Source organism: Narcine bancroftii, chromosome 1 (genome assembly GCF_036971445.1).
Source record: "Narcine bancroftii isolate sNarBan1 chromosome 1, sNarBan1.hap1, whole genome shotgun sequence".
NCBI lineage: Eukaryota > Metazoa > Chordata > Chondrichthyes > Torpediniformes > Narcinidae > Narcine > Narcine bancroftii.
The window spans coordinates 322,507,157-322,527,963 of NC_091469.1; the positions used below are offsets into that span (position 1 = coordinate 322,507,157).

The 20,807-nt window shown below is 39.9% G+C and overlaps 1 protein-coding gene across 3 annotated transcripts in view; it reads right to left on the minus strand.

The window, feature by feature from the left end:
- Nucleotides 1-20,807, minus strand: part of LOC138751976 (uncharacterized protein C7orf57-like) — an 82,080-nt gene that overhangs the window by 34,439 nt on the left and 26,834 nt on the right. For 2 of the 3 annotated variants that reach the window (XM_069915085.1, XM_069915104.1), the window contains exons 4-6: nucleotides 10,490-10,592; nucleotides 6,459-6,615; nucleotides 563-651 (exon numbers count right to left, since the gene is read on the minus strand). In XM_069915085.1, coding sequence (XP_069771186.1) covers nucleotides 563-651; nucleotides 6,459-6,615; nucleotides 10,490-10,592 — 349 coding nt within the window. The remainder of the gene's footprint in view (nucleotides 1-562; nucleotides 652-6,458; nucleotides 6,616-10,489; nucleotides 10,593-20,807) is intronic. The other variant, XM_069915094.1, reaches the window with a different exon arrangement.

Below are 20,807 nucleotides of genomic sequence, written 5' to 3' on the forward strand. Positions count from 1 at the left end.
GTAGTTGCGTCCCTCCTTCTTGTGAAAACATTTCAACGTCTACTGTGTCAAGCCTAGCACATCTATGCATTGGAATGAGATTACTCAACCAAAATCATCAAGCCTCCCTTAATAAGCCACCTCTGTTACACCGGAAATTATCCAGGTGAACTACCATCAATACTACTATGTACTTTTTCAAGTAAATAACAGAAACTGAATGCAGTATTCTAGCTGTGGCCTCAACCACACCCAGTACAACTGTAACAATGCCTCCAAACTCTTCCAAACAAGTCATTCGACTGCGCGATAACTTTTTGTGATTTGTGTACAAGAACAAGGCAATACTTGGGGATTGGTACTAAAGACTGGCCCGTGTCAGCCATTCCTGGATCCTGAGAAATGAACAAGCACGAAAACTGCACCTGGCTATTTTTCTGGCAGCAAGAAATTATAAAATAGAGTTCTGATGAGCAAATTGCTCATAGCACTGAAACACCAACACATTTTCTAATCAAAACAATGGTAATAGATGTGGTATTAAGTCCTGCATGAAAATAATTAACTAGCCATTAGAACTTACATCGTTGGAAATTTATTTTCACCTTCCACAGTTTTCTTGCTAAACCATTTGTTTCTTTTCTTCTTGTCCATTATCTCTGGCAATTTTAGCTATAGTGCATAAAACAGACAAGGAGTATAAAGACAGGAATACATTTGCTTCAAGTTATTAAAAGGAAGAACTAAGGTAGATCATTAATGAAAGCTCATAAAAATACTAGCTGGTTAAATGAGAGCATTTAAAGTTGAACCAAGTAAGCCTTACATTGGTGATGTTAGGCTCACTTTGACAAGGTCCCACATGGGAGGTTAGTCAGGTAGGTTCAGATGCTCGATATTCTTGGTGAAGTAGTGAACTGGCTTCACCAATGGCTGTGCCAGAGAAATCAGAGAGTAGTGGTGGGTGATTGCTTCTCAGACTGGAGGCCTGTGACTAGTGGTGTACCTCAGGGATTGGTGCTGGGACCATTGTTACTTGTCATCTATATCAATGATCTGGATGATAATGTGGAAATTGGATCAGCAAAAGTTTGCAGATAACTAAGATTTGAGGCATTATGGACAGCAAGGAGGCTTTCAAAGGGATCAGGACTAGATGGAAAAATAGGCTGAAAAATGGCAAATGGAATTTTAATGCAGACAAGTGTGAGAAGTTGCATTTTGGAAGGACAAACCAAGAAAGGACATACATGGTGAATACTAGGGCACTGAGGAGTGCAGGCCAGTGAGACTAGGCAGAAAAAAATGGGTTGGCACTGACTAGAAAGGCCAAAGGGGCCTGTATCTGTGCTGTAGTGTTCTATGGTTCTGTGGTATTGCCCACACTTTGTTTCAGAAATGAGCGCTCAGGATTGATGTACATTTCTAATTTTGCTCTGATTATTAACCTTTGCTCATGGAAAACATGGAGGGTGGGAAGTCAATTTGATTTTGTAATGTGCAGACCCAATCCACAGAGATTAATAGCTTGAAGAAATAGATAATCACAGAACTGGACTGAATTATTTTGTAACAAAGATTTCAAGTGATATGAAATCATTCTGAGAGGGAATCAATAATGTGGAAAGAATTTAAAATAGACAAACAAAGCACATAAACAAAAAACACAAGTACAGTAAACCTCCCTGTAGATGCCAGATAAGTGCATTTTCTGGTCGTTTGAGACTTTCTATTGAAATGTCTTACAAATCCATCTGCGTTAAGAATAAACAGCTTAAATGACAAAAATACTATACTGTACTTACCATCATGTGTCAATCTTCAGAACCTGGTTGATGTTTAAGTAAACTACACTCCCCTTAACTAGCGAAGTAACTTGAAAAATAAAATCAGTATTTTAGTCCTTAATAATGTAAAAGTTCACTTCAACCAGGTAATTCCATTTTGGAGGCATGAAGAATATAACATCACTCAACCCTTATCGGCGTCAGACTTCATATAAAATTACTTAATTTTCTGAGACCGGGGTTTAATGTAGATGGTTGATGAGCCAATATTAAATTCCTCCATTAGCTATGTTTGACTTTCACCTTTACCCAGTCTCTTACGTACCTCCATCTTCTGCTTACGCGTTTACACCTGCCTGGTTGTTTTCCCTTTGTCATGGTAATGGTTAGGGGAGGAAACTTGCTGAAAATAACGTCCTGCGAAACAAAATCTCTCCTTGGTCACAAGTTGCTGTAGGTGTCATCTGGCACATGAGTGGTGGATTGGCAAACTAACAGCGAGGTGTGCCAATTTTAGACGAGTATTTTTCACCTATTACTTTGTTCTTATTTATTTTAATTTTTATTTATTTTCCTCAATTTTTATACCAATTGCTTGAGGCTTGAATTCAGGATACCAAGGGCTTTACTGTACCCAGTTAAAAAGAAAGCTTAAAATCATACCATGAATGAGACTCTTTGGTCATTGTGCATTAATTTGACTCATCCTTTATACACTTTTTACAACATGCAAACAATTCTCTTTCAAAGGCAATTAATAACCTACTTTCACCAATGTTTCAGTACATCATTCCTGATTCAAATACCTTTATTAATATCATAGAGTCACAAAGTAAGAGACTTTTCAGCCTATGCTGAACTTTTGCCTCTCCGTGCTATGTACCAGGTCCATGGACTTCCATGCATTGCCTATTTCGGTGCCTGCCTCAGTATCTCTTGCATCTTACCTCTAGTAGTTCAAGGAAATAGCGCAGGTGTGAGGGGCCAAATATCTATGTGGCTGTTATTATACAACACAACAGTCGAGCCATCAGCATCTGGAGTTCTCTCTCAAATCAGAATGTTAATATGATCATACCATTGTCAATGGCATTCTATTTCCAAGTGAATTTTGAATTTTTGTGACAAATATTTGTGGTTCTCAAACTATACTTAGCAGTTAAATATCTTCAATATTTATCATGACTTTCATGTACACTAAAAGTCCTGGTATCCAGAATTGAAGCAACTGGAAGCTCAAGCAATTGGCAAAAAAAAATGAGGAAAATAAATTTTAAAAAAAATTAAGTAAGAATAAGATAGTTTAAAAAAAAGTGCAAGTTTAAAACTGTAAAATGTTCTCTGAAGTAACACATTAAATCTTAGTGAAGATCGGAGCCAATATCCAGTCAGCGGAGGGCGTTGGCTGGGCTTTGCTCATAGCAGCTGTTTGACTAAAGTTGTGTGAAACAGTGATGGTGTCACCCAGGATGAAGAGCTGGTTGATGCCACTCACCGATGGGGTGACCCACTTAAAGTGCCTCCTTATCTCTGCTTAGTAAGAGTCACCCCGGTCAGTGGTTTTATCTGTAAACTTGGGGGGTGGGGGGGTTAATTATCTATAACTACTTTTCATCTTTCGGGTGGCTCCATGGAGGGGGAGGAACCTGCAGATGCAGCGACAGTTAAATGTTTTCAAAGAATGTGACTGAAAATAAAGTAAAATACTTTAAGGTTTATATATTCTTGCAAGTGAAGTGTGAGTACAGTATAATATTTTTGTCTCTTAAACTGTTTATTTTTAATGCAGACATATTAGGTATTATAAGAGTAAGTCTCAAGCAACTGACAAATATACTTATCTGGCATCTTCTAATCCTCATTGGCGCCAGATATCAGAGATTTTACTGCACATGGTTTGGCATCTTACATTGAAAGACTATTATTTCTGAGCCATGATGTCATTGAAGCCAATCAAAGTGGCCATTTATCTAGAGTTTTAAGTTTAACTGTTTATAAAAAACAAAGTGTTGACACCCTTGCGTGTTAATAACATTAACGTTGAAAATGTAATAACTAGACAGAACTTATTGAAAAATATTACAGTGTGATATTATTATTAATAATTTTTGATGTTTTAATTAAGTGAATAGATGAGTGGAAAATGGGGCAGACACAGTACAAGACAGACAAAACTGTTACCTCCTTGTTGACCATCAACACAGGGGTTCCACATGGCTACATTCTTATTCCCCTCTCTATTCCCTATACTCATGGCTCCGTTGCCATGACTGGCTCCATCTCAGTCAAGAAATTCACTGATAATGCCACCATTGGTGGCCAAATAATAGGAAAGATTCTTACTTTTGCACTTTATTGATTTTTTTAAATTTGTCTCAGTAACTTGTCTCAGTAAATTTGTCTCAGTAACTTGTGCATCAATGTGTGTTCATTCTAATATCAATTTAATGCACAGCATAAGTGTATGTGAGCTGCTTTTATAGCCTGTCTGCATCTATCCTGAATAAGTATCTATTTGAATACTAGTAATAAGTGGTCATTCTGCCTCACCTGCAGGGTAAAGAATCTCAGGTTGTACATGAAATCATGTTTGTATGCTGACAAAAAAATCTGAACTTGAATTTGAAATCTTTAAATAATTTAGACAAACAGCATGGTAACAGGCCAATTCACCTCACGAGACCACTTCGTCCAATTTACACCCCATTTACCTACACTCCTGGTACATTTCAAATGGTGGGAGGAAACTGGAGCCCTTGGAAAAAATCCATGCAGACATGGGAAGAATGTGCAAACTCCTTACAGACAGGGTGGGATTCAAAACCTAGTCCTGATCATTGGTACTGTAAAGACGTTGCGCAAAGCCAACTGTTCTACCTGCCAAAACAATTTCGCTCTCAACATCAACATGACAAGAGAGTATAATGTGGACTTTTGGAAGAGAAGGCCAAGGATCCACAGTGTGTCCACACATATGGAATAGATGTGGAGAGAGTTAGTACTTTCAAGTACCTGGGAGTCCACATACACTGGACAACAAATATTTTCCAAGAGTTTGCTTCCTGAAAAGAAATTGGGGATTATGATAGACAACTTCAAACTGAACAGGAAGATAATTTCAGATTTGCTGCATCACATTGGAAGTTGGAGAAATATTAAATTCACTTTTATTGAATTTAGCATGTTTAATTCTGAGTACCTCTATGTCAAGCTCTCAGGTTGACTGCTCATGTTGCACAACAAATGTGAGGAGCCCAGGGTTTGTCTTGGTCACTAATTTTACAATCAAAGTAGAGTTCATAGGCTTTCTTAATAAGTGCAATCAGTAATATAACAAATGTGACAGAATATAATCACAGCTGTTGTGACTTTGAGGAGACATTTCTGCTGCATTTAATCTTCCAGAATTCAAATGCTATTGTTAAGTACACTCACTATGCTATTGCCTGAAGAACATGTACATCCACGTGTTCAATCCATATCAATGTAATGCACAGTATCTGTATATGTGAGCTGCTTTTATATCCTGTCTGCATCTATTCTGAATAAGTTTAACACAATATTTTAAAAACTTAAATGTAAAAACATTTGCATAGCACGTGCACTGAGTGCATCCCCAGGCAGGCTTGGACTGACCAAAACAACTTGCTTTTGGTAAATATAGCAATTGATGTAAAATATGCCAAGAAATCATAAAAATGGTTATATCTTAAATAATGGTTTGTGATAGGAAAGTTTTAAGGCCTTTTTCATAATCAGCAGTCAAAATCTATAAAATATGCCCAAAATGTTCCTGAGGCAAAAATCAGAGACCCAATCCTGGAGCCAGCAGCACGAAGCATCTACAATAGAAGCCTAAAATTCCAGATGGCAGAATTCCAACAAGCCAAGAATCTGGAATTTTTGAAAACTCTCAAACATTTTAAATTTAACGGCTTTTGTGTGCGTGCTTTCGCGCCATAGATGCGCAGTGGTAACAAGCGACCACTTTATTTTTCTTTGAAGCTGCTCGTGTGCATGAATGAAACATGCTATATTTGCTAATGAATGAACTGTCCAAATTTACCTGTTCATCTCTTCTTTTTCCACCTTAAATATGAAGTTTTGGAAGTAATGCCCTAGCATGGTGGAAAAACCAAAAATCTAGACCAACCCAACCCCCTAGATTTTAGGAGTCCTGCTGTACTTTCTGAGGAGATTCGGGATGTCGTCAAATACTCAATCAAACATCCGCAGGAGCACTGTGGAAAATACAGCGACAGATCACATCACGGCCTGATTTGGGAATTCGACTGCCCAGGAATGCAGAAGGCCCCAGAAGATAACAAAAGTAGCCAGGTCCATCACACGTTCTGACCTCCCATTCATAAAAGATACCTTTGTGATGTTGTCTCAAAAAGGAAGCCAAATTCATAAAGGGGCCCTCATCACGCTGCTCCTAACCTCTCCCCGAATGTCACTGAAGGTCCAAGAACACTTTTCTCCCCCAAATGGTTATCAGGCTCTTGAACTTCATTTACTGTCACCATCAAAAAAAAGGCTGTTGGCACGATTGAAACACAACTTTTCTTCTTTTTACTGAATATGTCGGTGCATATCTACAATGTACTTTGTATATGATTAATATTCCCAATTATGATCAGAACATATAAAATTACAGGTAATTTAAAAATATTATTAAATACTAGGTACCTTCACTTTTCTTTCATTTTCCTTCTCGTTGTCTTCTGCTTCCTTTCCCAGTGCTGTCTTCTCAGAATCCTGAAGTATTCTTTTTGACCTGCGATCAGAAGAGCTTGGAATAAACTCCTCATGAACCATGTATTCAGGCAAATACCATTCAGGGACCCTGCAAATAAAGTAACATTTAACTTGATGGAATGGTAGCATTATGAACACAGTTTTTCTCTCATTTTGACCATTATTCCAGGGGTAGCAAACCTCATAAGATTTAAATATCCATTTTGTTTTGATAATTGAGGATTTCAGTAAAAAAAGCAGAAGCCCTCATTTATCCGAAAAATTTTGAAGCCGAAAAGATATCCTTTCGCCTCCGAGAGATATCAGATAAATGCAGGTATCCAAAACATTCAGCAATCCTCGGTAGTCCAAACTTTTGGAGTTGAGCGGACATCACTGGTTGAAAAAGTTTGTAAAAGCCTCTGCGTAGAATTTTGAGTTTTTGGTGTTGGATTTATCTTATTTTGTTCAAGTTGTTTTTTGATGAGAATTAAACATTATTTTAATAATTAAAAAGCCTTCCCTTGTTGTTTGTTGTTGTTCAAACACTGTTACAAATGGTTTTGCTGTTGCTACTGAGCTGCTTTTTAAAAAGAATGACCGGTTCTTGGAAAATATAATTTATCTGAAATGGGCCTGGACCCAACCAATTCGGGTAATTGGAGTTCTACTGTACTCTAAAGCTATTAATTCTATGCCTGTATTAAATGACATAGATTGACCAGCATTTAACGGTTATCTTTAAAATAAGGGAACAAATTGTTTAAAATTTAATGAAATCAACTGGGATCCTAATCTTTGTAATGGTGTCTAAATTAATAGCAATAGGGAATTGCTGAATCCACGTGCAAAGGCTCAAACCACAGGGAAATATTAGATTTACGGAGAGGATGTTAAAGGATAATTCATGAAGATTAAAGGTTCCAGTTAAGGATACATAACAGAAAAACTTTAATCATCTACCAGTTAGAAATCCTGGTCTGGCCAGCTGGCTTATGAGTTGAACATCTCCAATGAAATAGGGAGGTTGGGTTTTTTTTTGCAGTGAGTTATTAGGACATAGATAACTTAATGGTTAAAAAAGTGTCTATTAATAAAAAGAAAAAAACAAGGGAAGAGAGAAAAAAAAACCTAATAATCCAACCCCTCCTCTAAACAAGGTTAATTTGTATAAATTATAGAGTGTAGTCGCACTAGGCTTGTAGTGAGTGAAAGAACCACCACACAGTGTCGAAAATGAGTTTAACCAACTGTCTTTAACAGTACTCTCGCACCCGTTTAAATCCCTCGGAACCCGATGATGCTTGGTGCTCCTGGGACCTTTATGACATCAGACGCTAAAATAACAACCTTCAGATACCAGATAGGGAGTCTCCGGGGCACCCGGGCACCTTAATAACCCAAGAATGGGCCCGACATCTTATAAAATTCTTTGACTTCTATTTTTTTCCAGACTTAAGTAAGACAATGATATCATGTATCCCAGTGGTTCTCAACCTTTTTTGGCCCTCTCACATCCCACTTTAAGTATGCCATTGGTGCTCTGTAATTAGTAAGGAATTGCTTAAGGTGGGATGTGGGTGGGAAGGGAAGGTTGAGAACCACTGCCCTAGACCCAATTGTAACTGAATTATTTGGCTTGAGAAAAATTGTCACTGGCCCATTTCCTTTGGAGTTCTGAAACTGTGCACATAACAAGTCAATGAGGAACGATTAAAACAGAGGCTTTCAAATTTTTTCTTTTCACCCACATCCCACCCTAAGCAAACCCTTACTAATCACAAAGCACCAATAGCATAGGAATTACCAATAGCATAGGAAAGTGGTATGCGAGTGGCATGAAAAAGGTTGAGAACCAGTCCCATAGGATATGAATATAATAGTTTAATCTATTTAATAAAAGCTGGACCAAAATTAAACTTTCATAAAATAGCACACAAATATTTCCTTTCCATCTGGTCGAACGCCTTCTCGGCATCTAATGAAAGTGCACATTCAGTCGCTGGAGTAGAAGGTAAATATAAGATATTCAATAATCGATGTATGTTATAAAAATAATATTTTTAATAAAATGAGTTTGGTCTGGTTTTTTTTCCTTTTTTATTTTCACAGTATTTAATAGAGATAAACTAGGTAGAGATGGGTTTAACTGTGGATATCACAGAATAAGATGAAAATACCTGAGAAGTATAAAATCCCTTTATTTTATATAAGGGAATCTTAATTAGGTCTTATTTATTTTCTATTCAACATTATTTTTGGCTATATTATGAGGAATAGATTAACTGTCAACTCCATATAATCATAGAATTTGATGTTTTGAGTGTGATAAGTTGAAAATTATGGTTTTATTTTTGATCTACAATATTTGTGTGATGTGTATCTTATATTATTAATTAGAGGACCATGTATAAAGGGTTTTTTTTCCATTAAAAATATTTTTAAAAAGAAAAAAAAGTGAAAATGAAACAAATTATTTTGAGGAGGAATTCAGTCTATTTGAAAAATCAAAACTTTTAAATGGAATGGTGAAAGATCTAGACTCTAGGTCTTGGCCGATAGCACTTTCGGATAGATGACAATTGCACTCTGGCCTTGATTTTGCTGGTAAAGGCCAGTAGTACGTGCACAGTCAAATGCAGAACTTCCCAAAATCATTCACCGTTAATTAATGTGCATTTTTACTCATTGCACCACTTCACTTCACATGAGGTCCTTTGGTAGACATCTGCCTTGCTAAAATTCCCCAGCATGTTCAACGAGTCATTGGTTGGAGCAGGTGTAGAAGCCATAATCCCAATGATTTATTGAGAATGCTGATGCCGTCAGAAAGGTAAGAAGGTAATTACCGGTGCCTATTTATTTAATTACTCAGATTTGTTTGATGGTTTTAATGATTTTGAAATGCTTCTTAATGATTTTTTTAACTTTCTATTTTTAAAATTGTTTCATATTTTTAAAACTTAATTTCACGTTATAATAATTAAGAAACACCAAACTTGACCATTCATCCTCTTGCAGTGACTTGTGGTCAGGGGACCTGCATGGGCTGCTGGAGTCTGGCTCATGGGAACCAAGCGTCGGAGCCAGGATTCGAGAGGCTGCTTGAGGGCAAGAAGGGTTCCCTAAGTTCCTTGGGTGCTGAAGGCTTCCTGATCCTGTCAGAAGTTTGGATCAGGAGCTCGGGTCACCGATGAATTGAACAGGATTCTGTGCGGCTGCAGAAGACGAAGCCACTCAGCGTCTCTGCAGGGACTCCCTTTTGCTTCTCTTTGTCTCGTACTTTAAGCGGTGCTGGGCACCCCCAATGGCAACTCTTGATCTGCCTTACAGCAGGCAGAATGCAATTTCATGTAATATTACATGTTCTATGCTGTTACATGACAATAAAGGAATCTTGAAACATTCACTCTCTTCACAGATACTGCCTGACTTGCTGAGTATTTTCTAAATTATTTGTTTTTGTTTTGGGTCTCCAGCATCTATGTAGACTTTTTTGCTATTCAACCTTGGAAAATTATGGGGTGGCTTTGATGGCTGTAAATCCAAGGGGTCCTTCAGAAAGGGGGGGGGGTCTACATATATTGATTCTGAAAGGTTCGTCAGGCTTGACAAATCTGTGTTGATCAGAAGATTATAGTTAGGGTATGTACAATGTTCTGATGTACCGTCTCTAAAATTCTGGAAGGAAACAGATTTATCCTGGGGGTTTGTTTATTCCTTAGTGTCAGTATTTTCTCTCTTCAAACAGGGCAGCTAGATAACCTCCTGAAGCTACAATGTGCAAAAATGCTCATTATATTTTCAACATTTAAATATTGCACACCTCCTCATGGCTAGCTGCAAAAAGATTTAATAGTCAATAAAAATGTTCTTATTTTAATGTTAGATTTTAACCTTTTCTCATCCAAAATATTCTGAACTCAGCAATATCCACAGCTCAAATTTCCGAAGACTGCAAAGAGAAACGCATGCATACTTACTCCTTGTTCTTTGGGGATGGTGGTGCATGTGTGAACCATTCTGGTTGTGAGCTGGGAACAGGTGACGTCTTCCTCAGTGGAGGAGAATAATGCCTCAGCAAATCTGTATTTTGTACATATAGATTTTTAGTTCCATTAAAAGCAAAAAGCAGTCCTTTGAGCCTGAATCGCCAGTGATATATCTTTGCTTCCGATGGACACTGCATGACCTGCTAAGTTTCTCCCACATTTTTCTGTATTGGACAATAATCCCAGCAACTGCAAATATTCCTGTTTAACTCTTAAATTTAGAGATTTATTTTCTGAATAAGTACTGAAATATGGATCCAACATCCTGGCAATTTTAATCTTAATATATTTTAAATTGAAAATCAATTTTTAATTCGGGTTTGATATTTTAATCTCCCAAGAGAGCTGTAATTTCACTTCCTTCCCCTACACCATTATGCACCACCCTCTGGCAATTTTAATCTTGAAGCAAATTAAACAGTCATAGGAAAAATTTGATCCCTTTTCATTAATTAATCTTAAGCACCAGGACCTGACAACATACATGGTTGGTTATTGAAGAACTGCCCAAATCATTTGACAGAGTTCTTTATGGACATCCTCAATGATTCACTGCAGCAGTCCACTGTCTCCACAGGTTTCAAGACAGGCATCATTATCCCAGTACCAAAGAGAACGACAATAACAGGCTTCAGTGATTACTACCCTGTGGTACTGAAGCCCATCAGGGCTGTGTGCTCATTCCACTCCTGTTTGCGCTACTGACCCACGACTGCATCGCCAGCTCCAACAGCGTCATCAAGTTTACAGATGGCACAATAGGGGTTGGCCTCAACAGTGAGTTGAACTACAGAGAAGAAGTGGAATGGCGCGAGAGCAACAACCTGAGTCACAACATGGATAAAACAAAGGAGACAATCGTGGACTTTGAGGATCAAGAATGATCACCCTCCATACACATCAAGAAATCTGTAGTAGAGAGAGGAAAGCACCAAGTTCCTTGGAGTTCATTTAACTAGTGACATTTGGGCAGCACAGTTGGGGTAGTTGTTCATGCATGCCTTTACAGGGGCAGCATTTGGGACTGGGGTTCAAATCCTATGGTGTCTGTAAGGAGCTGGTATGATCTCCCTGTGTCTGCGTGGGATTTCCTCAGGGACTCCAGTTTCCTCCCACCATTCAAAACATACCAGGGGTGTAAGTTAATTAGGTGTAAATAGGGTGGCCTGGACTCGTGGGCCAAAATGGCCTGATTCCATGCTGTATGTCTGTTTAAATTTAAATATCGTGTTTGCATAATATCTCCTCACTTGTCCAGAAGGCGCAACAGCGACTGCTCTTCTGGAGAAGACTGAAGCAGGCAAGGCTACCGACCACCATCATGTCAATCTTCTACAGGAGTTCTAGGATGGCCAACTGCATCATAATATGGTACGGTTGCTGCAGAGAAATGGATTTGAGGTCCATCCACAGGACCCTAAGAGTGGCAGAGAGGATCACTGGAGCCTCCTTTGCTCCTTCCCCCACTTATTGACATGATCTAACAGGATTGCTGTCTGAAGAGTGCGTGCAAAATCATTGAGGACCCCTTCCACCCTGAACGCAGCATCTTTCAGCTGCCCCCATCTAGAAGTAGATACAGGAGTGTCAGAGCCAGAAAAACTAGACTGAGGAACAGCATCTTCCCACAGGCAGTAAGAATGCTGAACGCCCAGAGGAACGGCTCACACTAACCATCAGAGTCTCTCATATTCCCGAAACAATGTTTATTTATTTACTTGTTTACTTGTCCTGCATGTGTATTTTTTGTCTGTATTCATGTTATGTCTGGTTGTGTGTTTTGCACCAAGGACCGGAGAATGCTGCTTCACCAGATTGTACTTGTGCAATCAGATGACAATAAACTTGACTGGAAACTTGAAACTTGGATAGGTTTCCTCTCTTTTTGATGCTCATCTTTTCAGAATCAAATACATCTAGGAAATCACTACTCTAATTTTCTGTAACTTTTTTTTCCCTTGCTAATTCCTTCCTATTCGATCTTTGCATTTACTTCACAGAAACTGGTCATCCTGCAGTAGTTTGAAATACCCATTGCCAATGCTCACATTTCCATATTGGGGGCCTACACACTTTTTTTGACTGAAGTGAGTAACTTAACGTCCCAGCGTGCACTTTTATATCAGGGAAGCAGCTATTGGCCAGTGTGAACACAGTTGACTTCCACACACATGTACTTTAATTCAAACAGTGCCAGAAAGCAAAGTGCATTACAAAATAATGGGAAGATGTGAACTTCTCCAGCAGGAAGTGGGCACTGAGGGGAAATTAAGTTGCAAATGGGAGGAAAAACTGACCAAGATCGACAGGAAATATATTCATTAAAATGGTAGAAGATTCATGCCATTACCATCTTGAAAGCCCAAAATTTTAGAGAATTTCCTCCACAATTTATCTACTTAATTCCTGTCTCTAATTTATGTGCTCAGGTTACCAAACACGTAATGTTTATGCTGCATGTAATTCTGGGTTTAAATATATTGCACAATGTTTTAAGATAGTTTTCACTGGGATTAAAATGAAAAGAAAAATACCTTAATTATATTTACTTTGAAAATATTGTTTCAATTTTTCCAAAAAGAAATATAGTATCACATCTGAAAAAATAATTCTTTATAACATATAAAAAATTGACATGGGATTATAAATTGTGTGTGTGTGGGGGGGGGGGGGGGGCTACGATTACCTGATTTTAGGAAATATTACTTGGCAGCCCAGTCGAAGTTCCTCGCATCTTCAGTTGAAGAAGGTGAACTATCAAAATGGGTTAACATAGGACTACAAAGCATGGGGGAAGGGGGTGGTGAAAGATTTCATTTGCAAAACAAATAACAAATTAATAAATAAAAGAATGGAGAATCCCCTCCTAAAACATCTGGTAAAAATTCTGGAAGGAAATTAATGATTGTATCGTCAAATGCAATTAATATGCAACGGGAGCACTGAATGCAGATGATGACCCTACAGATCCACAAAGTTAAATGATGTTTCACTTCAAAGGACTGTTTGGGGCCCGGAATGGTGGTGAAGGAGGGGGTGTGGGCGCAAGTGGAGCATCTCCTGCTGTCACCGGGGTAGGTGGGAAGAGAGGAGTGGACAAAGGAGTTATGGAGGGAGCAGTCCCTGCAGAATGCAGAGAGGGGAGGCAAAGTGAATACGTGTCTAGAGGGATCACTTAGTAGGTAGTAGAGGAGGATACGTTTCTCGCATTGTAGTCTCCTCTACATTGGCCTTGTCATCCGTCTGGGTATCCTCCAACTGGATGGCACTAATATCAACCTCCGTTTTCCGTTAACCCCACCTCCCCTTCTTCTTTCCCCTGTCAGCTTTCCTTCAGCTCTCTCTCTCACCCCTTTTCCCTCTGTCTCCTTTCACAGGGCCAAAATTAATTCTCACCTCTCCTCTCATCATATCCAATTAACACTTTTTTTGTTGGTTTGGACTCCTCTGCCGACCAGTCTTCCGTCTTTATTCTTATGTGTTCCTGTTCTTTGCTTATTCCTTGAAGAAGGGCTCAGAACGGAATGGCAGTAATACATCTTTACCTCCTATGGATCCTGCAGAGTTCCTCCATTTCAAAGTTCAAAACCATGTCAGATTTTCTGCAGATTTTTATGTGTTCACTATTATTCAGCGATTAAGTCATGAAGAGATAAATTTGTGGAGGGAGGATCGTCAAATTCGACACATTTCGCATGCGAGGTGAAGCTCCAGACCAGGAGATTCTTATGAGAAAGCTTGGAACTTTAGCTGCCCTTTTAAAACTGATGAAACTAGAGGTGCCTGTGCCGCAAACTTATTAATTATTATTATTACAGGACAGGTGGGGGCACAGACGACTTGTTTCCTATCTTTTACATTATGTCACTCTGAGTTTATATTTGGTTCCTTTAAGGGTCTATAGATTTTTGGTTCTTTATGTTTGTTTAATTTACGTCATCTTTTCCTTGTGGTCAGGGAAGGGTGGGCAGGGGAGGAAATGGACTCTGGATGTAATATATACTTCGTACTGTCGTTTTGGATTTGTGAGAGTCTTGGAAAGTCCAAATTAAAGTATTCAAAAAGTATTATTATTATTACACGTACCGCGGTTCAGTGAAAACCTGTCTTTTGCATGCCTTTTACAGGCTAGCAATGTCTCGCTTCCATATTGCAAAATACTAGAAAGATTGAAAGATTGGAAGGAAAGAAAATCCCTTCAGGGACAGCGGGACCTGTTATTTTTTAAAATAAAATCATGCAACCATGTAGGTCTGTGCTGAACATGGTGGTGCCCAAGCTGGGAAGTGGACCAGGAGGAGTTGCAGCAGACTGGCGCTGGGCATCAGAAACAGGGAGAACAGACCCAGATGAGAAGGAGAAGCAAGAGGAGGCAACCTTACAGGACGGTAACCATGGCAGCAAGGCAGCGGTGGGGGGGGGGGGTTGGCTCAGTGGCTGAAGACCCCAGAGATTGCGGGCGGCACGGTCATGGGGACCCACATGGGCTGCTGGATACGGGTTTGAGGGAACCATGTTATCGGAACTGGGATTCAAGAGGGCGCTGAGGTCAAGAAGGGCCTCAGGCACTGAAGGCTTCCTGATCGTATTGGAGGTTTGGCTTGGAAGCTTGGGTTGGCAATGGGAGTCTGTGCAGCTGCAGAGGCTGCGAGGGCTGGAGATGAATCCACGGACACTCAGTGACTCTGAAGGGAGTCCCTTTTGCTTCTCTTTCACCAATTGTTAGGGATGCCGGGCAATGCTCACGGCATCTCTTTGTTTGTCTTTCAGTGGACAAAAGTTGAAGTATATCAAGCATATTGCATTTTTAATGTATTATTACATGACAAAAATACCGAACCTTTGGTGGTCGAACATGACACCACCTACCTCCTTCAGTGTAACCTTCATCTTCCCTTTCATATCTCTGGTTCTTTCAACATTTGCTTGAAATGTTCTGGATTATTCCATTTAGAGCCACGTAGATTTAAAAGGTGGGGCTGCACAGATGCCCATAACAGTTTTAAATGAGCCCCCAGCTCCTGTATTCGAATAATTTTATTTTTATATATTTATAAATACCCGGGTATGTGGATACACACACAACACACACACACACACAACACACACAACACACACAACACACACAACACACACAACACACACAACACACACAACCACACACACACACACACACACACACACACACACACACACACACACACACACACACACACACACACACACACACACACACACACACACACACACACACACACACACACACACACACACACACACACACACACACACACACACACACACACACACACACGGTCCAAGGATTTGCTATTGTGGAATTAGCAGATAGAGAATGGATCAGGAGGGTGAAGTTAGAGATCTGGTGGTGGAAAAGTGCTGCAGGAGATGAAATTAAAAATAAAAATACCCAGGGTCATCAATGGAAAAATAAACTCAACATATCAGGTCAAAGACCCTTCAGCGTCAAGAAAACGTGTTAGTTTTAAATCAAAAGAGGGTGGGAGAAGGGTGGATTGTATAAAGCAAATATTTCTGAGGTCAGGATTGTCCAGGTTATCTCAGTCTTTACTTTCCCATCTGGCTAACTGGTAGAGCTGTCATGAGAAGGTCTTAGGCCTGATGTCAGGGTGGGATATGCTCAAGGGTGTCAGGCGATAGTGCAACATCAAGGAAATGATGTGAATCAAGGCCGTGGCATCAGCAGAATGTGCTGAAGAACAACGTGATGCTTTAGTGTGTGACCGGAGAGGGAAAATGGAAATTCTACCTGGTAAATGAAGAGCAAGATACAAAGAAACTGAAAAAAAAAGGACTGCAAGAATCAAGAGTGAACAGAATCAGGAAAAGGAAATCAGGCAGGGAAATAAAGAGCAAAGCCTGAAATTGTCGAGTGAAATGGGGGATAGAACCCAAGGCAAACGAGCCCAGAGATCATAACAGAGGCACATAAATTAAGTTTAAGGCCTGAATGTAGTTATTCTTCTCATAGAAGTGCAAAACGTGTATGGCTCTGAATAAATGTTCGTGATTTGTCTCCAATAAAGAGGCAGTAGTTATTCTATGGCCTACAGTTAGAAAGTAATATCTTTATTTTGGAAAGTAGATAAATCACCAAGCCATTTAGAGAAGAAAGTGAAAACATTTCCAGCAGCTCTAATCATAACGTTTCAGTCCTAACAGCTACAGGCAAGTTTTGGAAGACTGGATGATTGATAACATGATATTGTTGACTTAAAAATAAAGAAAGGGATTGAGCAGGTAATTAAAAGCTTCTTAACCTTACAAGGTCCTGGTGGACAAATCATTGGAAAACATGCTGAGAGACAGGATGAATTATCATTTAGATGGACATAGATTAACCAAAAAATAATCATACATAGAAGTTTCGAGGGAAGGTCACGTTTAATGCAATTGAATTTTTGAGGCATTAGCAAGAATGATTTATGAGGAGTGTACATTTAATCGAGTCTACTTTGATTTTAGCTGGGCTTTTGAGAAGGTTCCAATGTGATGAACCCATAGGAACTTAGAAAAAGTATATTAAACTCAAAACTGGCTAATTGCAAGGAATTTTTGAAAAAGCATTGGGTGTTTAAATGTAGTGAAACAGGACATTGTGATTGTACTAAAGGCACAGAAATGCCGGAGGAACTCAACAGGTCTCGGAGGTAAAGAAAAAAACTGACGTTTCAGGCCTGAGCCCTTCCTCAAGATACACAGAAATATTAAATCTTTTACTCTTTGAGTTTTAAACCAAAGATTTGTGCAGAGGCAGATTAAGAAATTTCCAAATGACCAAAATAAAAAAATCAGGTTGACAATGGAAAGGAAAGATTTAGAGTAGAGGAAGCAATCAAAGAACTGATCAGTTGGCCAGAAAAGTGACAAACAGAAATAAAACCAAGTTATTTACTTTCACAAAGAATAAATAAGATAAGGGAACACCAACAAGCTGAAAAACTCTATAATGTACATCCACAAGCCTCAGAAGATAAAAGGACATTCAGCAAAAGATGACTAAGAAGGTGTGTAGGATAGTTTTATTTATGGCATAGAATATAAAAGGTTAGAGATCATGTTTGAATTTAATAAATCACCAATTGCATGCTTAGCCCACTGCTCTACTCATTATACATCCACACCTGTTTGCTATGACTCCGCAGTTGTCGGAGAATCACAAACGGCAATGAGGAAGCGTACAGGAGGGAGATAGATCAGCTCATTGAATGGGGTAATGACAATAACCTTGTGCTCAATGTCAACAAAATGAAGGAGATGATTGTGGACTTCAGGAGGAAGTCCCAGTTCTCATCGAGGGCTCAGTAGTGGAGCGGGTCAGGAACTACAAATTCCTGGGTGTCAACATCTCCAAGGATCTGTCCTGGAGGCTTGCAGCAGCTATACTTTGTGAGGTGTCTGAGGAGATTCAGTATGTCATCGAAAACTCTCGATAGCTTCTGTGTGGACCATGGAGAGCATTCTGGCTGGTGGCATCACTGGCTGGTATGGAGGCGCCAACTCTCAGGACAAGAACAAACTCCAGAGGGTTGTTAACTCAGCCTGCGACAACACAGGCACCAGACTCCACTTCATCGAGGGAATCTAAATGTGGTGGTGGTCTTAAAAAAGACAGCCTCTATCCTCAAAGGACCCCCACCACCCAGAACACACCCTCTTCACTCTGCTATCATCAGGGAAAAGGTACAGAAGCCTAAAGGCAAGCACTCAGCGGCACAAGGAGAACTTCTTCCCCGCTGCCATTAGATTCCTGAATAATCAATGAACCAGACACTGCCTTACATTTATTTACATGTAAGTTTGCAACTATGATGCTACCGCAAAACATCGAATTTCATGACATTTGTGACAAGAAATTCTGATTATGTAGTAAAGATACTGTATATTACCGACGTTTCAGGCCTGAGCCAATTACCATAGTAGGGTACCGTACTCTTTCTCTCATCAAAGGAAAAGACCAGAGGCGTGATATCTAAATGCATGCAGCATTCAAACAAAACATGAACTGAAAGTACACCTGGAACAAGTATGATCTGAAAACCAAGTCTACAGGATGATGTAGATTAGGACTTGAACATGGAAGGGGACCTTACTGTAGCTTCTGGTTATTGTCTCAACTAAGATAAGGTGACAAGTGGGTTTGTAAATTAATGATTGTGTCAGGAAGATAAAGAGAGTGTCAGAAATCCAGGGAGAACGCAGACAAAGTTGATGCAGAATTGTGAAATAATAAAGTTACTTGCAGAAGTTGTGTATAGGCCCCCAAATAGTAACTACACAATAGGATGGGAAGAACCGTTGGGAAATCATCAGAAAAGATGGTCAGAAGGGTAATAATAATGGAAGATTTACATTATCTTTGATTATATATCGACTGGAAAAATGAGATGGTCAAAGATGTCGGATTTCAGATTTATTGTCAGAGTACACGCATGCACGACATCACATACAACACTAAGCCTTAGAAATCACAAGTCTTTGGAACGCCTCTCTTCAACAGAGAGGGACTGACCAGAAGGAAGATCAGCAAGAGGTGAAAGGTTACCATAGGGAGAAGGCAGAGCTAACCTTCTAATTTGTGTTCATAGCACATTACAAAAGTAAGAGAGAAGGCAGCATTAGAAATTTAATATTTATGTAAAAAGATGCTGCCAGTACAGGACAACCCAAACTAAAAAGAAAGATTGGATTGGCAGAGACTGTTTTCTATGGAAAAGATATGGCTGGGAGGAGTATTAATTAAGATCTTTAAAATACTGAAAAGTCAACACAGAGGTCATTGAGTCAAACTAATTGGTAGAAAAATAAGAGGAAGTTGAGAACATTTAGTTTTTCACCTCAAGGTTGGTGATTCAGGAAATCATCACCTTAAAAAATGCCTGAAACAGAAACCCTTAAAAAAATATAATCCGTAGTTGTAGAGGGTGAGAGGCGATATTGAAGAAGTAATTAACATGAAGGGAAACATGAAAGTCTGCTGTGACCGTACTAAAGCACATACCAAAATACTGGAGGAAATCGACTGATCTTTCAGCATCCAGAGGAGGCAAAGTTACATTGCCAACATTTCGGACCTTGGCCCTTCTTTGGGGAATAAGCAAAAAACCAGGAAATCTCGGAATTCAGAACAATGGCAGCTGGGGGAGGAGTCCAGACCAACAAAAGGCGTTCTTTGGAGATGATCAGGGGAGAGGTCGGAATTTATCCTGTCTGTGAGAACGGAGACAGGGGAGGGAGGGACAGAGCTGGGGAAGGTGATGGAGAAAGAAGTGAGGGGGGGTTTTGATGAAAGCCAGAGAAGTCACTATTAATGCCATCAGGTTGGAGGGTGCCCAGTCGGAAGATGAGTTGTCGTTCATCCAATTTGTGGGTGGTCTCAGTCTGGCAGTGCACGAGACCAATGACAGACATGTCAGCAAGGGAATGGGATGGAGAATTGTGCCACTGGGAGATCCACAGTACTGTGGCAGACAGAGCCGAGGTGGTTGACAAAGCGATCTCTCAGTCTGCAGAGGAGGATGTGTTGGATGCAGAAGCTGGTGGGGTGGTAGGCGAGGACAAGAGGAATCCTGTCTTTTTTAAATGTTTTAAATTTAGACATATAGCACGGTAACAGGCCATTTGGCCCACTAGTCCATGCCACCCAATTACACCCAATTAACCTACAACCCCTTGGTACATTTTGAATGGTGGGAGGAAACCGGAGCCCCTGGGGAAAGCCAACGCAGACACGGGGAGAACTTACAAACTCCTTACAGACAGCGTGGGATTCGAGCCCAGGTCCCGATCACTGATGCTGTAAACGCCTTGCATTAACTGCCTCGCCAACCACGCTGCTCCATGTCCTTGTGCGAATGGGGGCGGGGGGACTGGGACAGATGTGCAGGTAATGCAGGATGAGATGATGGTGGTAGAGGGAAAGCCATGCTGTTTTAGGAGGCATGGAAGTTTCCGTCCTGGATGCAGACGAGACAGAGATGGCGGAATTGAGAATATGGAATGAAACCCTTATAGGGGACTAGGAGGAAATAGGTTCAGTCAAGATAGCTGTAGGGATTGGTGGGTTTGCGGATTATGTCTATCGGGATTTTGAGGAAAAGAGGTTGAGGAAAAGAAGAGTTGCTAGAGATGCACCAAATGAATTTGAGGGTGGGGTGGAAGCTGGGAGCAAAGTGGATAAAGTCAACGAGGTCATTATGGATACACGAGG